General features: G+C 32.4%; 2 protein-coding genes and 1 long non-coding RNA gene across 3 annotated transcripts; all 3 read right to left on the reverse strand.

Annotated features, from left to right (window-relative positions):
- Positions 1-9: 9 nt before the first annotated feature.
- On the reverse strand, positions 10-4,866 carry LOC103578411 (cytochrome P450 6k1). The gene is made up of 3 exons (XM_008559504.3): positions 3,514-4,866; positions 2,483-2,704; positions 10-2,412 (listed from the first exon to the last, which is right to left on the reverse strand). Exons 1-3 carry the CDS (start codon positions 4,367-4,369, stop codon positions 1,997-1,999), a joined length of 1,494 nt encoding a protein of 497 aa, XP_008557726.1. The 5' UTR covers positions 4,370-4,866; the 3' UTR covers positions 10-1,996.
- Positions 4,867-5,660: 794 nt separating this feature from the next.
- LOC103578412 (uncharacterized) lies at positions 5,661-6,351 on the reverse strand. The gene is made up of 3 exons (XR_549459.2): positions 6,250-6,351; positions 6,069-6,186; positions 5,661-5,986 (listed from the first exon to the last, which is right to left on the reverse strand). It is a non-coding gene; the product is annotated as an uncharacterized LOC103578412 (long non-coding RNA).
- A 1,769-nt stretch (positions 6,352-8,120) lies between these two features.
- On the reverse strand, positions 8,121-14,149 carry LOC103578413 (piwi-like protein Ago3). The gene is made up of 5 exons (XM_008559505.2): positions 13,953-14,149; positions 12,441-12,959; positions 12,159-12,357; positions 9,922-11,652; positions 8,121-8,792 (listed from the first exon to the last, which is right to left on the reverse strand). Exons 2-5 carry the CDS (start codon positions 12,956-12,958, stop codon positions 8,460-8,462), a joined length of 2,781 nt encoding a protein of 926 aa, XP_008557727.1. The 5' UTR covers position 12,959; positions 13,953-14,149; the 3' UTR covers positions 8,121-8,459.
- Positions 14,150-14,314: the final 165 nt, after the last annotated feature.

The raw sequence follows: 14,314 nt of genomic DNA on the forward strand, positions 1-14,314 counted from the left end.
TTTTGGAGATATAGGCTCTATGGGATCATATATAAGAATGTATGATCATATACGAACATTTGATCGAATGAAATACGAAAAATTTCATTATTTGATCATATATGATCACCCATGGTCATATATGAGTTTATATGATCACACATAGTCATACATAAGTTTTTATGATCATGTACAAATATTTGATCTGATGAGATATGAAAAATGTCACTATTTGATTATATATGAGTTTATGTGACCATATAGGAACATTTGATTTGATGAGATACGAAAAATTTCATTATTTGATCCTATATGATCATATATGAGTTTATGTGACCATATAAGAACATTTGATCTGATGAGGTACGAAGAATGTCAGTATTTAATCATATATGATCATATTTGATTATATATGATCACGAGTAGTTATATATGATTATATATAGACATATATGAGTTTCTATGATCATATACAAGCAATTGATCTTATATAATACGAAAACTGTTCCTATTTGATTTTATATGATCATATATGATTTTGCACGAACATTTGATCCGATTTGTTACAAAAAATAGCTTAATCTGATCATATATCGTCATATATAATTATGTACGAGCACTCAAGTCTAGTCATATACAAAAATGGCCGTATCTGATATATCTGAACATCAGATTTTATATACAGCTATAGAGTCACATATAGTCATATACAGCAAAATATGAGCATATAACATTATGCACGCTCTTATGTAGACATATATGACTTTATATGATCCTATAATATACAATCATATAGATTATGATATAATGCACGTGCATATATGATCAGATAGCCTATTTTTTTGAATTTCTTCAATACTCAGTATCTATGTGTTCACAGATATGATCCTGCTTGATTATATATGGTCATATATCATCATATATGGTCATATATCATCATATCTAGGCATATGTCATCATATCTGCTCATATATCATCATATATGGCCATATATGATCATATCTGGTCATATATCATGTACTCATATCTAATCATATATCATCATATATCATTATATCTGGGCATATATAATCATATATGAGTATTTTTAGTTCAATACAACAAAAAAAAAGAAAAAAAACTAACATTTTCCCTACTATCGGACCGTTAGTATAAAGAAGATGAAAAATTATATGACGTGTAGTAAAAAAAAAATAATAATTATTTTTTGTGACAGATACTTGAAATCTACGACATTGAGCGCCTATAGCCGGCAGCTAAAAATATTAGATAAGATACAGCTGGTAAAAAAGATACCTAACCGTTCTAAAGGTGACATCATTATCGGATCAAAAAATATTTTTTGGTTACATGATGTGCGATAGCAAACGACCAAAAAATATCGAAGTAACTTAACGAGCCATCTTGTGACAAAATTTATTATCATTTAAATTTGTCCACTTACCGACTTTTCCCTAATTTCCAATAAATACTTAAAACAATCTTACCAAATAAATAAACGCGGATTTATAACCTGCCATTCATAGGCACTAAATGTAGTAAATTTCAAATATCTGTCACAAAAACTAATGTACAGTCGAGTCTCGTTATGAGTCCGCTCGTTATGAGTCCGTAAACCAGGATTTCCACGGAAGACCTTCCCCCTCCACAACGTGAAAAAAAAATTAATTTCAGAGTCTGGATATGAGTCCGTATATTCATGAAAAGAAATTAAGAGTTTATTTATCATATTAGTCCTATTTACATATAAAAAACATAACACTCAAGTCAAACGGACTCATAACGAGATACTGGAAACAATCACGTACAATCGAGTCTAAGACGCTCGCACTCGATAGATAAACTCCGAGCGTATGATTTTTAGCGTCCCCTGTTCTTCTTTCTATAAAAATCTTGACCTCACATATCTCTACGATATGATTACTTTATTTACCCTAAAATTGATCATTAACAATAAAAATAAACCAAAGTCGAATAAACTTTAATTATAAAAACTATTATCTAATAAAAAAAATAATTATATTTTCTTGACACGCAAGTGAATTCCATTTTTCGGTACCAAAAGAAAACCGCGTCTATTTAGTTCATGGGTCAGATCAGTTTTCTCACAGACTTCAACTTTGAATTCGCTTAGGAATTTTGTTATCCCAACTTTGACCTGGAAGGCACCGAATCTCGCGCCGATACAGTTCCGCGGTCCGTCACCCAGCGCAAGGAAGGCCATCGGGTGCCGGTTCTTGATATTTTCCTCACTAAATCTCTCCGGGTCAAAGACTTCTGGGTTCGGCCAATACCTGGGGTCCCACTGAATCGCGTACAGCGGGATCCAGACTTTGGTGTTCGCTGGCACGGTGACATTCGTCCGCGCAAATGTATAAGGTTCCGTGCAACGTCTCGTGAACATCATTAGCGCCGGGTGTTTTCTCAATGATTCTGAAAATAAACGTTAATTATAAAACCGCAGTTAAGTAATGAGTTAATACAGTACAGAAATTTTCATTACCATGGTAGACTTGGTTGAGATATTTCATTTCCTTGATACTGTTGTAAGTTATTTGTCCATTCGTTTTTTCCAATTGCTCGGTTATTTCTTGTCGCAAACGGTCTTGACAATGTTGATTTATAGCCAGTTCATACAATGTATGGCTCATTGTTGATGACGTGGTTTCAAATCCTCCCACAAAGAAAATCAACAGTTGGGCAGCCAGTAAATTATCCGTTATTTCTAAATAATCATGTAAATTAAGTTCATTTATGGCAATGGTACAAAATTTCTATAAAAATTTTGCAGTTCGTTGTTCGATTGACGACAAATTTACCAAATTTTTACGGCCAGTTAACTGCGACAGTAAATTTACTGTACAAGTTTCCGGTTAATTACCCCCGTTTGATATTAAGGCGAAAATATTGGTTTTATCAGAAAAAGTTTTAAATAAAAGTTGTAGGAAATTTAATTTCCTAATAAAAATCTCTCTTATGATTTTTTTAAACGACCAATAATTTCACTGTAATTCCAAAATTAAGATTCATAATAAATGATTCGAATTTTTGATAACTACCAAAATCGTAATTTTAAAATTACGGCTTTCTTATTAGTCCTATGACATAATCATAAGAGACATTTTTTTTATAAAATTAAATTTTGAACAACTTTTATTTGAAAAATTTTTTGATATGACTAATATTTTAACCGTAATTCCAAAATTAAGATTCATAATGATTGATTCAAATTTTTGACAACTACTAAAATCGTAATTTTAAAATTACGGCTTTCTTATTAGTTCTATGACAAAATTATAAGAGACATTTTTTTTAGAAAATTACATTCTGAACAACTTTTATTGCAAAAATTTTTTTATACGACCAATATTTTTGCCATAATATCAAAAATTTGACCCAATTAATCATCAACTATTATTTTTAAATCAAAGCAAAATCTTGGCCCTAAAAATGACTGTCAATTACATCAATCAGGATAATTTCCCTTTAGAAAATGTCTGCGTTTATTTGAAAAGTAATTTTCCAAATACTTACCAACATCATCAATCATTTTCCCCTGGTTTTTGATCCCCAATAACAAATCAATGAAGTCATTGCGCACAATATTATTTTTCTGCCTGTACTCCAAAGTTTCCTTGGTAACATTTATCAAAAAATCATGAGTCTTATCATCGCGCATGATGTAACCTATCATGCGGTAAATCGTCGGCAAAAAAGTTCCCAGTAAATTTCTACCCGCCGTCGTCCATTTAACCTCAAACATGTGCCTGCCGATTTGTCTGAACAAACTGTTCTCGTCTTCCAGGGCGTTGGCTTTCAGCCCAAATGCATAAACTCCAATGACATCAGTTGCAAATTTCGCGGAAACTTCTCGTATATCGATGACCTCATTGTTATGTTTTTCCAAATACTTTCCCATACTTTCCGCACAGTTAACAATCAAATGGAACATGTCCCTCAATTTACCGGATGTGAAAATGGGGGACAACTTTGTCCGCAATAACCGCCAGCGTTTTGGTTCCAAATTGAATATATTTATGGACAAGGGCTCGTGATTTTCGTACATTTCCGTTCCGCGGTCGACGAATTTACTGAAGTCTTTAATCAGAATGTCCTTTATTAGGTCCAAGTCATTAATGCAGGCTATTGGTTCACGCACACGGTAAATTCCAACGATTGGCTTATCTGGGTACTCATTATACAGCATTTGTAAATATGTACCAGGGTTATGTTTACCCATAAGTATCTTGGTGATGTTACCCAGGGGTGGATAAGGTTTCGGCCCCTTCACGCCCCGGGATGACCAGAAATTGTAAGCCGATGCAAAATAGTAGTAAATTAAAACTATTACCGCGACTATGGCCAACAGTATTTCCACTGAATACCCCATTGCCAATTTTTAGGTTACGAATCGGCAATGCAATCAATTGATTGGTTAATTGACCACTGGTTAATGGAGCTTTGGTGGATAGACAAGATGGCGCACGACAGAAACGGTTTTAATGAACCTTTTAAGAGAAATGACTGCGGTTATTAGAAATATGACAACTCACTTTGTTAATAATCAAGTAGTATAAATATATATGGATATATGTAGATAAATTTATCGTGAGTTGGTATCTGCTTCGTATATTTATGTTGGGTCAAATGTTACTTATAAAAACATTAACGAATTTTTAATTGATAAATACAAACTGGATCCATATTAATCATCTTTTTTTATAATATGATAAATTAATTATTTATGAATAGGAAACTATAGATTTGGTACTATTTAAGTGGATTGGGTGGTCGTTAAAAATTAAATTTTCTCAAACGCACTATAAAAAGCTTCTTTTTAGTGAAAAAGTGAGAAATTTGATTTTCTTTTTCTAAGTTAAGGTTTTTTTTAAATATCTCATGAAATATGCAGATTAGAGGAAAAAGTCATAGGAACAACTTTGTAGGAAATTAAATTTTTGACAAAAAAGGTCAAATTAATTTTTTTCATAAAATGTGTATTTACGAAGATATTTTAAAAAAACTTCTTCAGATCTGATGAATAGTGCGTTTAAAAGATTATAAATACAAATTTTGAAAACAACATTTTTATAAGTATACAGAAACTATAACAAGCATTAATGATTGATATGCTACGAGTTACAAAGTTGTCTATATTTGAGAAAAAACTTCATTTCTAACATTCGCGATCCTTAAAACGCACTATTCATCAGATCTAAACGTTTTTTTAAAATATCTTCGTAAATACCGATTTTATAAAAAAAAATGAATATGACCTTTTTTGTCAAAAATTTAATTTCCTACAAAATTGTTCCTATGACTTTATCCTTTAATCTGCATATTTCATGAGATATTTAAAAAAAACGTGTTCTTTTTACTTAAAATGAAAAAAACCAAATTCCCTTTTTCACTAAAAAGAAGCTTTTTATAGTGTGTTTGAGAAAATTTAATTTTTAACGACCACCCTAAAGTGGATGATATATTTTATATTACTTTCTACGGAAACTGGATGAGATTTGAAAGGTACATTGGTAATGCTGTTGAAAATTCGCGGGTTAAATTTTGAATTCGCGCGGATCGAGTACGGAGTAAACGCGGATTAGATACGGAGTAATTATTGGGAGAATGCGGATGAAAGACGAATTGCGGGTCAGATGGGGAGTATGTGGATCGAATAAAAATGATTTTTTTTATTTAATTCTCTTGTAATAAAATTTATTTCAAGTATATTAGAATTAAAATGAAATTTACATCACTCTGATAAAGAAAATAATCATTCTATTTACTAATAGGAGTAATTTAAAAAAAAACTCCAGAACCTTGAATGAAGTAGTGAATTCATAACAAAATAAAGTTTAAATTCGCTTCCGAATTTACATTGTATCAAAAATAATTTTTAAAAATTGTGTAAATAATGAAATTATATCAGGCGGCATTTTTTAAGCGACATACCAATGAACACATGCTGACACTTATAATTCTCACAACAATCATCGTCTGAAGTGCACTATAATAATTAGTATTATAATTAATAATAGTAATTAATTAACAAATCTATAAAATGTTTAATTTTTAAAAATTACACTAACTTTGCTACCAGAGTTCAGGCATTCGGCTGCGGCTGTGTTTACCATCAATATTTTAAAGATTAGCCCAAAGAAAACGTACCAGAAAAATTTAACCATTTTCATTTTTTATGAACCGGTTCTAAAAAAATTTTTTTTTAATTTATTGAAAAAATAAAATAGAAATATTTGTTTAAAAACTCACCAATCACGATGAAGTGCAAGGAAGTAACTAAATTGCTCTGGAATTTATAGACATTCTTTTATAAGCTGAAGAAACAAACGAGTTAAATATTATGATAATTTAATTTGCTGATAAAAGTAAAACATCTGCAATTAACAGCAAATTTTTACATTCAAAATTTTAAGATAAGATTGTGTGGATGTAATAAAATATTTATACTTCCACTTGAGTAAACGCTTTATGAGAATCTTTTATTTGACATGAATTATTTAATAGAAACACAGATGGTTTATGATCCTTTTGCGTAGATAAAAAATTTTAAAATTCTTTTCTTTATTTTAGTTTTAGTAATTAAATAAAATAAATTATTTTATTACCAGCATTATATTAATAATGATGTGGATAATGTAAGTAATATTGAGTCATTATTTATTTTTTACTACCAAAAATTTTGTTGGGTATTATGATTGATAAAAAAATCCATCTGCCGAGAAAATGTACAGGGAAGTGGAACTTGGTGTCCACGTCCGAAAAAAATTTATTTTTCACTATTAAGGTAATAACCCCCATTAATGGCAGGGCCTCTACTATTGACATATTTTTTTAATTTATTAATTTTTTAATAAACTATGAATAATCACATTGCTCAATACTTATCAATTTTTTGATATTTTTAAATGGAAAAATAGTTCAATTTTATTTCTGGGTATAAACTATTCGCTGTAAAAAAATTTATTTTCCCGAGTACACCACCATCGCTAGAATGTTTTTAATTTATTAGCAATTGGGTTAAGAGAGACCGTATTTTTAGAAACGGATTTCCCTATACAGTTCTAATGTAAATGCATCATTCAAAATTTTTTCAAATCATTTATAGTCTAAATAACCCCAGAATCATTGATTGAGACTGATAAATCTTAATTATCATTTAAAAATATCGGGTGTCAATAGTCGGTACATAAAAATTCACGTGTGTCAACTTGCGACAGGCCACAAACTAAAATAATTTAATCTCCTCAACATACACATCGATATATTTATGTTAATACGCTGTCTAGTAATTTCATAACAAATAAAACATTGAATAAAAAATTGTCGAAGCAAGAATAGTGTCGTCGAATTTATAAAAAAATAAAACTGTGTCCTAGATTAATTTTTAATTGTAATTATCCACTTTAAGGTGGTCGTTAAAAATTAAATTTTCTCAAACGCACCATAAAAAGTTTCTTTTTAGTGAAAAATACATGGGGAATTTGGTTTTTTTCTTTTGAAATAAAAAAAACACCTGCTTTTTTTTAAATGTCTCATGAAATATGCAGATTAAAGGAAAAAACCACAGGAACAATTTTGTAGGAAATTAAATTCTTAAGAACTTCCAACCCATCTAGGAAATTTCATTCAATGAAAACTAAACCAGACAAAACTGGGCATCCCAGCCTCCATATAAATTTTACAGAATTTAAATCTTGCCGCCAATTTTCAAAAAAAAAAAAAAAAAAAACTCATATTTATTATCATAAATTTTATAAATCCACCGGCAAAATTCCAAATTCGTAAAATTCTACTAATTATCAAAAAATTTTAAATGAATTTTAAGCGCGAAAACTTGGTCTGGCTAAAAAAATAAAAATAATTATTTTGAAAGAACTTTAATGTACTTAAATATCGAATTTCAATACACTTGAGTTACAATAATACTTATTGTCAACTAAATATCAATATCAATATATTATTAATAAGCGTAATATATTAATTCATCATTAATAGTAACGATTAAATAACAAATATCTTTTAATATTTGAAATAAACCAGCGACTCGCGCCAGTTTTAACAAACTTATTAAATGTAATCAACATTTATAATTATAACAAATATCTATATAGATATATATATATATTTTTTTTCATTGAAGTTCTTTCTATTTTTTTTTAAATTGATATTAAAATATCAAATCTTAGAAAACTAATTCTTCGGGCGATTGCTCGTAATAAAAAAAAAATTTTTTTAATATGAAAAATAATTACTGACGATAATACTTCACTTACGTTTACTTGAATTAAAAAAAAAGAAAAAAAATAAAAACTTAAAATTAGCGTTTGTAATTTTTACAAAAAAGAAAGAAAAAAAAGCGCGGACTTGATTTTTGAAAAAACGCTAATTGTAGGTCGAGGTATTGATTGATACTCGAGTAAAAATTTTTAATTGGTCAGTAATTTTAAATAATAAATAATTTATAAATAATATAAGGACTCGGCGAGACACTCGTTGGGCTCAGTGCCGATACTCTGCCCGACGAGATTCGCGAGTTTGTGGGCATACTGACAGGGTGCAGGTACGCGGATTGTGCCAGGCCAGTTGTAATACAGGTGGCACATTTTGTAAGTCAGTCTCTGGATGTAGTCAGTCTTAAATTCGGCTTCGTCGCGGAGAACGACGTAGTGCGTTGGTGTGACGGTACCTTGACGAGCCGTTTGAGGCACCAGGAAAAAGTCGTACCAGTTTCTGCGGGTTACTTCTGAGTCGACGATGGTACCGGGTGGTGGATTGTCTAATCTTTGTCCTTTCTGTAAATAATTAATTATTTTTAAGAATTAAATTTTTTTTTCTTGCCATTAATTAGTAATTGATTTTTTTTTTTTTTTTTTTTTTTTTTTTTTTTTTTTTTTTTTTTTTTTTTCAATAGAAAAGTTTCAATTTTGCTGTTGAGTTTTTTTTTTTACTGAAAATTTGGACATTTAATTTGGAAAATTTTTTTTTTTTAAGGGTAGCCATTGAATTTGTAAGAAAAATTTTTTCATCAAATTTTGAATTGCAAGTCGATTATTAAGGGGAGAGGTCTGAGATACAAAAAAACAAAAAAGAGGATATTTTTTGTGATTTTTTTTCAGAGTAGCTTCGTTATAAAAATTCTCAAAATTTGTGACATTGTTAAGAGACATTCCAAGAATATTCTGCTAAATTTTCGGAAAATAATATTTAAAAATAAGCCAGTGGTAGTGGGGAGAGACGAGTCAAAAAAAAAAAAACGTCTCTATGCCGTAGGCAGGATAACTAATGACTGCTTCATCTGAAATAAAAAAACCAAAAAGATTTCTTTAGTACATAAATTTATTTTAGATTTGAACAAAGGATTTTATTTTTCAATTACTACTCATTTTTTAATTAAATAAAAGGAGCAATTTTTGGGAAAAATCATAGTTTTTTTTATTGCACCTTAACCGAAAATTCAAAAATGAATATTTTGTTTATTTCTTCGTTCAAATCCAAGATAAACTTGTGTTCTAAAGAAATCTTTTTGGTTTTTTTATTTCAGATGAGGCAGTCATTAGTTATCCTGCCTACGGCACGGAGACTTTTTTTGACTCGTCTCTCCCCACTACCACTGGCTTATTTTTAAATATTTTTTTCCAAAAATTTAGGAGAATATTCTTGGAATGTCACTCAATTATGTCACAAATTTTGAAAATTTTAATAACGAACATACTCTGAAAAAAAAAAAAAAAATTACAAAGATGCTCTTTTATTTTTGTATCTCGGCCCGTTTCACCCTGTATTAATCAATTTGTGATTAAAAATTTTAAGAAAAAAGTTTTTCAAAAATTCAATAGCTACTTTTATAAAAAAAAATTTTTTCAAAATTTAATGTCCAAATTTTCAGTTAAAAAAAATTCAATGACTAAAAATAAAATTTACCAAGGCCATGACACGTGTATTGATCCTCTTCTGTACAATAACAACCGTCAACTTAGGCGAATAGTTAGGATCAACCATCGCAAAAGTCTTTGAAAGCTGCTCGACCTCATAACCAGCCACAGTGTTGAGCTGCCCATCCCCAACTCCATCTCTGTAGACGACAATCCTGTTGGGAAACTCGCCTCTGACTTTCCTGTAGGAAGTAAGCGCCGACACGAAGCAGGCTCTGAGAACATCAACGTACTCCTGTCCAGGTCGCTGGAAGTAGGCTTTGCTGTACCACTGAGTCAGATTCTGATTGAGACTCGCAACGAAACCAGCGACACTTGCCTTGGACACGGCGCCGGCGCCCGCGTGATAAACGTCAATTCCCACGACCATGATGTCGTTCATCGGAATCTTCAGTGCCCACAGAGCGCCTCCCAGTTTGCAGTTCATCTGCAGCGCGATCTTCTCCGTGACACTTTTAATCTTATTTTCCTGGGAGATGGTCTTGGTCATAATCACCTGGGACTTGACCGGGGACTCAACGCAGCAGAGTTTTTTAATCGCCGCATACCGGTCGTTCCTGTTGGTCGGAGTCACCGCGATCACCATGTCCAGCTTGGGATTAATCAGCTTCCGGATCTCGGTGATGTAGCTCTGGGCTGAGTCATTGCGCAGCGGAACCTTGATAGGGTCCCCGCATTTAATAGCCATCGTGCCACAGACGTTCTTCAGGATCTTGGCGAACTCGTTGATGATTCGCTCGTCCTTCTGGACATAGACGATGCAGAAATTCTGCAAGCTCGCGGATGTCAAAACCGGGTTTCGCGCAGCCATCGGACCCCAGTCGGCCTTTTCATTGACATTGAACTCCTTCGAGTTGCCGAAAATAATTTTCTCTGCTGGCAGAACGCGACCCTTGAGTCTGACGATGTCGTCTGCTAGAGACAGACCCCAGTCTGCAAGCAGTTGAGCAGCTGCTGGTTCTTCGTTGACCGTCTGAATGAATTTTCTTATCACCCCGCGACGTTCTTGAGGCTGGACTTGAGTCACCTGGGCCAGGTCCTTCATGATACGGAAATTGGATCGGACTTTGTCCGTTAGACCAGTCAAGTAACAGAGCTCAGGTACCAGCAGAACTTCTTCCTCGCGAGTTCCACCCTGGGAGAGCTTCTTCTTGGCGCGATGGAGGATCAGTGGCTGCTGCAAATCTCTGATCACTAGGTCCCAGTGCGACTTGAAGTACTCGGCAATCGAGGTCTGGGTTCCCTTGTAATCAAAAGTGAATGTGGGATTTTTTTCCCAGAGGATGTCGTCCACGCGGTAGGTCGCGTTGTTGTACCGGGTGAGTATCGTCATGCCGCAGAGCTCTTTGAAAATTGTTTCTTTAAAGTTACCGCGGTCTTGCGTGGTCTTGTAGATGTCCTGAATGAAATCGCGGACCGTGTCGGTGCGCATCACGCGGTGCGACGCGTCGATGTTCAATTTTAACCCTCCTTCCATTTCTTCAATCGCTGTCACGTACCCGGGCCACAATTCCATCCTGTGCTGCTCGATCTTGTGCGGCGCTCGTGGGTTATAGTAATTTTTGTTGATGCAGATCATCTTCAGCATACGGAGAATGCGATTCAGGAGGATGTTGAAGAACTGGATACTTTCGGCGCAGTCTGCGCGCTGTTGTCGCTGGTAAATTAACGTCACTGTTATTTTGGTTCCGTCTTTGCGCACTGACTCAAGTACTGTTCGCTGCAAATAAATATATTTATTATTTTTTTTTTATTTTAATTCAGTTACCTGACATTCGATTTTTTTTTTTTTTTTTTTTTTTTTTTTTTTTTTTTTTTTTTTTTTAAATGATAAACAATTTTTTTGAATCGTGGAATTTATTAGTGGGACAATTAACCCAATAGAGGGACAAATTTTTATATAAATTTGAATTTCTTGGTGCCAAAATATTTTGAATTTGATATTAAAGACGAGAAATTTTTTGACGCAAGAATTTTTTTTGGCGCCAAAAAAACTTTTCATTTTAAACTTAAAATGCAAAAAATTTATTGGGATTAAAAATTTTTCGCGCCAAAAAAATTAAATTTAAAAAAAAAATAATTACTGCCGCGTTATTGGTCTTGGTACCGATAATTTAAAATAAAATTTTTTGTGTAAAAAGGACGAATTTAAAAGAGGCGGAAGAAGACGATTAAAAAAAATTCCAATCCCAGGTGATTTTTAATGAATGGAAAAAAAAAACTCACATCTTGTTGAAGTTTTTGTGGTAAAAATAAAATAATTCCATCAAAAACTTTTGTTCTGCCTAAAAATGCCAAGTGCTGATTCAGGAGAGCGTTACGTAGACGTGGGGAATCGGTTTCTGGTTCAAATTTACACTCATAGCGATGAATTCCCTTGCTGGGATTTATTTTGATGTTTATATAATTAGACATTATATCGATCCTGTAAAAAAAATCGAGGATTAAATTAACATTTGTCTAGATTAGGCAGCTGGGTACCAAGTGAAAAGTAAAAAAATCTCTTACGTAGTTCCATCGGTACCCTGACGGATCACTGGACCACGTGAGTCGCTGGAGTCAAGACTGAGTCCCGCAACGGAGGCGGTTACTGGCAAATCCCCACCGGGACGAGCAGCAGTCTGAGCTCGGGGTTTGATGAGCTCTGGTTCACCAGGAGGACTCAGTTTTTGTGCGAGACTCAGAAGTGTCGCGCGACCGGCACCTCGACCGGACATAGGTACGCTCGTTGATACTGTAAGTGGTCTGGATGGAGGCACGGTTGCTGGTCCTGATGGTGCGGGTGGAGAAGGCGGGACCTGGCCGGGTGCTGACAATTGGCGGGCGATGTCCATGAGCGATGCTCGTCCTCGAGGTCGCGTTGGCTCGGCATGGACACCGGGTGATTGAGAACCAGCTGGTGCTGGTGCTGGAGCTGGTGGGTGGGGTACAGCTTCACCTACTTCTGCTTCCGGTAATTTTTTTAACATGGCCAGCAACGCTGAGCCACGTCCTGCTGAACCTCTACCACGTCCTGGATCAGCCATTCTGTGAAAATTAAAAAAAAAACAAATTATGTGGAGACTTAGAAATGTAAGAAATTATTTTTAAAAAATTTGAAATTTTTTTCCCGCGCATTTCATGGCAAAAATTAAATTAGTTAATAAATAAGAGAAATTAATTTTTTAAAAAAATAAATCAATTTTTCTTGTCCATCTTACGGCAAAAAAATATGCACATGTAGAAAATTTAAAAAACTACAAGTGCAATTTTTTTAAATATTTTTTTTTTTTTGTAATTTATCGTTTTTTTAAAAATCGAAAAATTATCAGACGTTGGCTAATTTATAAAACTAATCCGACTAATAATTTTTGAAATTTATTTAAAATGATAAACAATAAAAAAAAAATATTTAAAAAAATTGCACTTGTAGTTTATTTATTTCCCCACATGTGCAGATTTTTAGATTTTTTTTTTTTTTGTAATTCATTCGATAAAAAAAAAATCCGAACATTTTTAATCGTCTGCCATCTTCAGTACGATAATAAATAAATTAAAAAAAAAATAATAGTCATTACTTTTGTTCATTTTACAGTAGTAAAAACAATTAAATAAATAATTGAATTAAAAAAAAATATACATATATCTATATTTATATATATAAGTATATAAATTACAAACTTGAAGTTTAAAAAATAAAAATAATAATGAAATGGTAACAAAAGATGAAAGATAAAAACTTAAATCTTAAAAAAATCTTTTAAATTTCTCTACCTCCCCCTAAATACACAAGTAACTTGATCTTCAATCGCATTACCAATGTAAACTATGACGCTATCTATTGAATTTCACTTACAACATAATAAATAAAAATATTTCATTATAAAATTTAATCAGTAAAAAAAACAAAATTTAAAAAATAAAAAATTCATTAATGAAAATTCATAAATATATATGTTTGAAAAATATGAACATGAGAAAAGATAAAAGTAAGACGGCAAAGAAAAGAGAAGAATCGCGTCGTGTAAAATAAAATCTTACCTGATATTTTTTTCACTTTTCTATTTATCTTTTAATTATTTTTAAATAATTAATTTATTATTATTATTAATTATCACAAATTAACACTGAGGAAACTAAATTGTATTGGATGATGGAAAATTTATTAAGAATTAAAGGTTGCCGGTTTTTTTTCCGGCGAGACACAAGATGTCAATGCCGGTGGTAACGCGCGTCTGTTCCTGCCTCGTGTTTTGTCTGCTCGGGTGTCTGGTGTTTGTTTCCCAGAATCATCTGAGAGAAGAAGAAGGGTTGGGATTTATCTCATTGGTTAAAAGACAAAGAAAATAAGTGAGTGATTGCCATTGGTTCAAACTCTCAGTTCTGATGGTTTCATTGGTTTG

The sequence above is a fragment of the Microplitis demolitor genome, chromosome 2, assembly GCF_026212275.2.
Source record: "Microplitis demolitor isolate Queensland-Clemson2020A chromosome 2, iyMicDemo2.1a, whole genome shotgun sequence".
NCBI lineage: Eukaryota > Metazoa > Arthropoda > Insecta > Hymenoptera > Braconidae > Microplitis > Microplitis demolitor.

Bases quoted from the DNA above. Each gene is read 5' to 3' on its own strand.
- LOC103578411 (XM_008559504.3), bottom strand. From the start codon at position 4,369: ATGGGGTATTCAGTGGAAATACTGTTGGCCATAGTCGCGGTAATAGTT. The intron at 2,705-3,513 runs GTAAGTATTTGG...ATGATTATTTAG, and splicing joins GAAAATGATTGATGATGTTG to AAATAACGGATAATTTACTG. The intron at 2,413-2,482 runs GTAATGAAAATT...GTTTATTTTCAG, and splicing joins TCTCAACCAAGTCTACCATG to AATCATTGAGAAAACACCCG.
- LOC103578413 (XM_008559505.2), bottom strand. From the start codon at position 12,958: ATGGCTGATCCAGGACGTGGTAGAGGTTCAGCAGGACGTGGCTCAGCG. The intron at 11,653-12,158 runs GTGAGTTTTTTT...ATTTATTTGCAG, and splicing joins CACAAAAACTTCAACAAGAT to CGAACAGTACTTGAGTCAGT. The intron at 8,793-9,921 runs GTAAATTTTATT...AATTATTTACAG, and splicing joins ATACACGTGTCATGGCCTTG to AAAGGACAAAGATTAGACAA.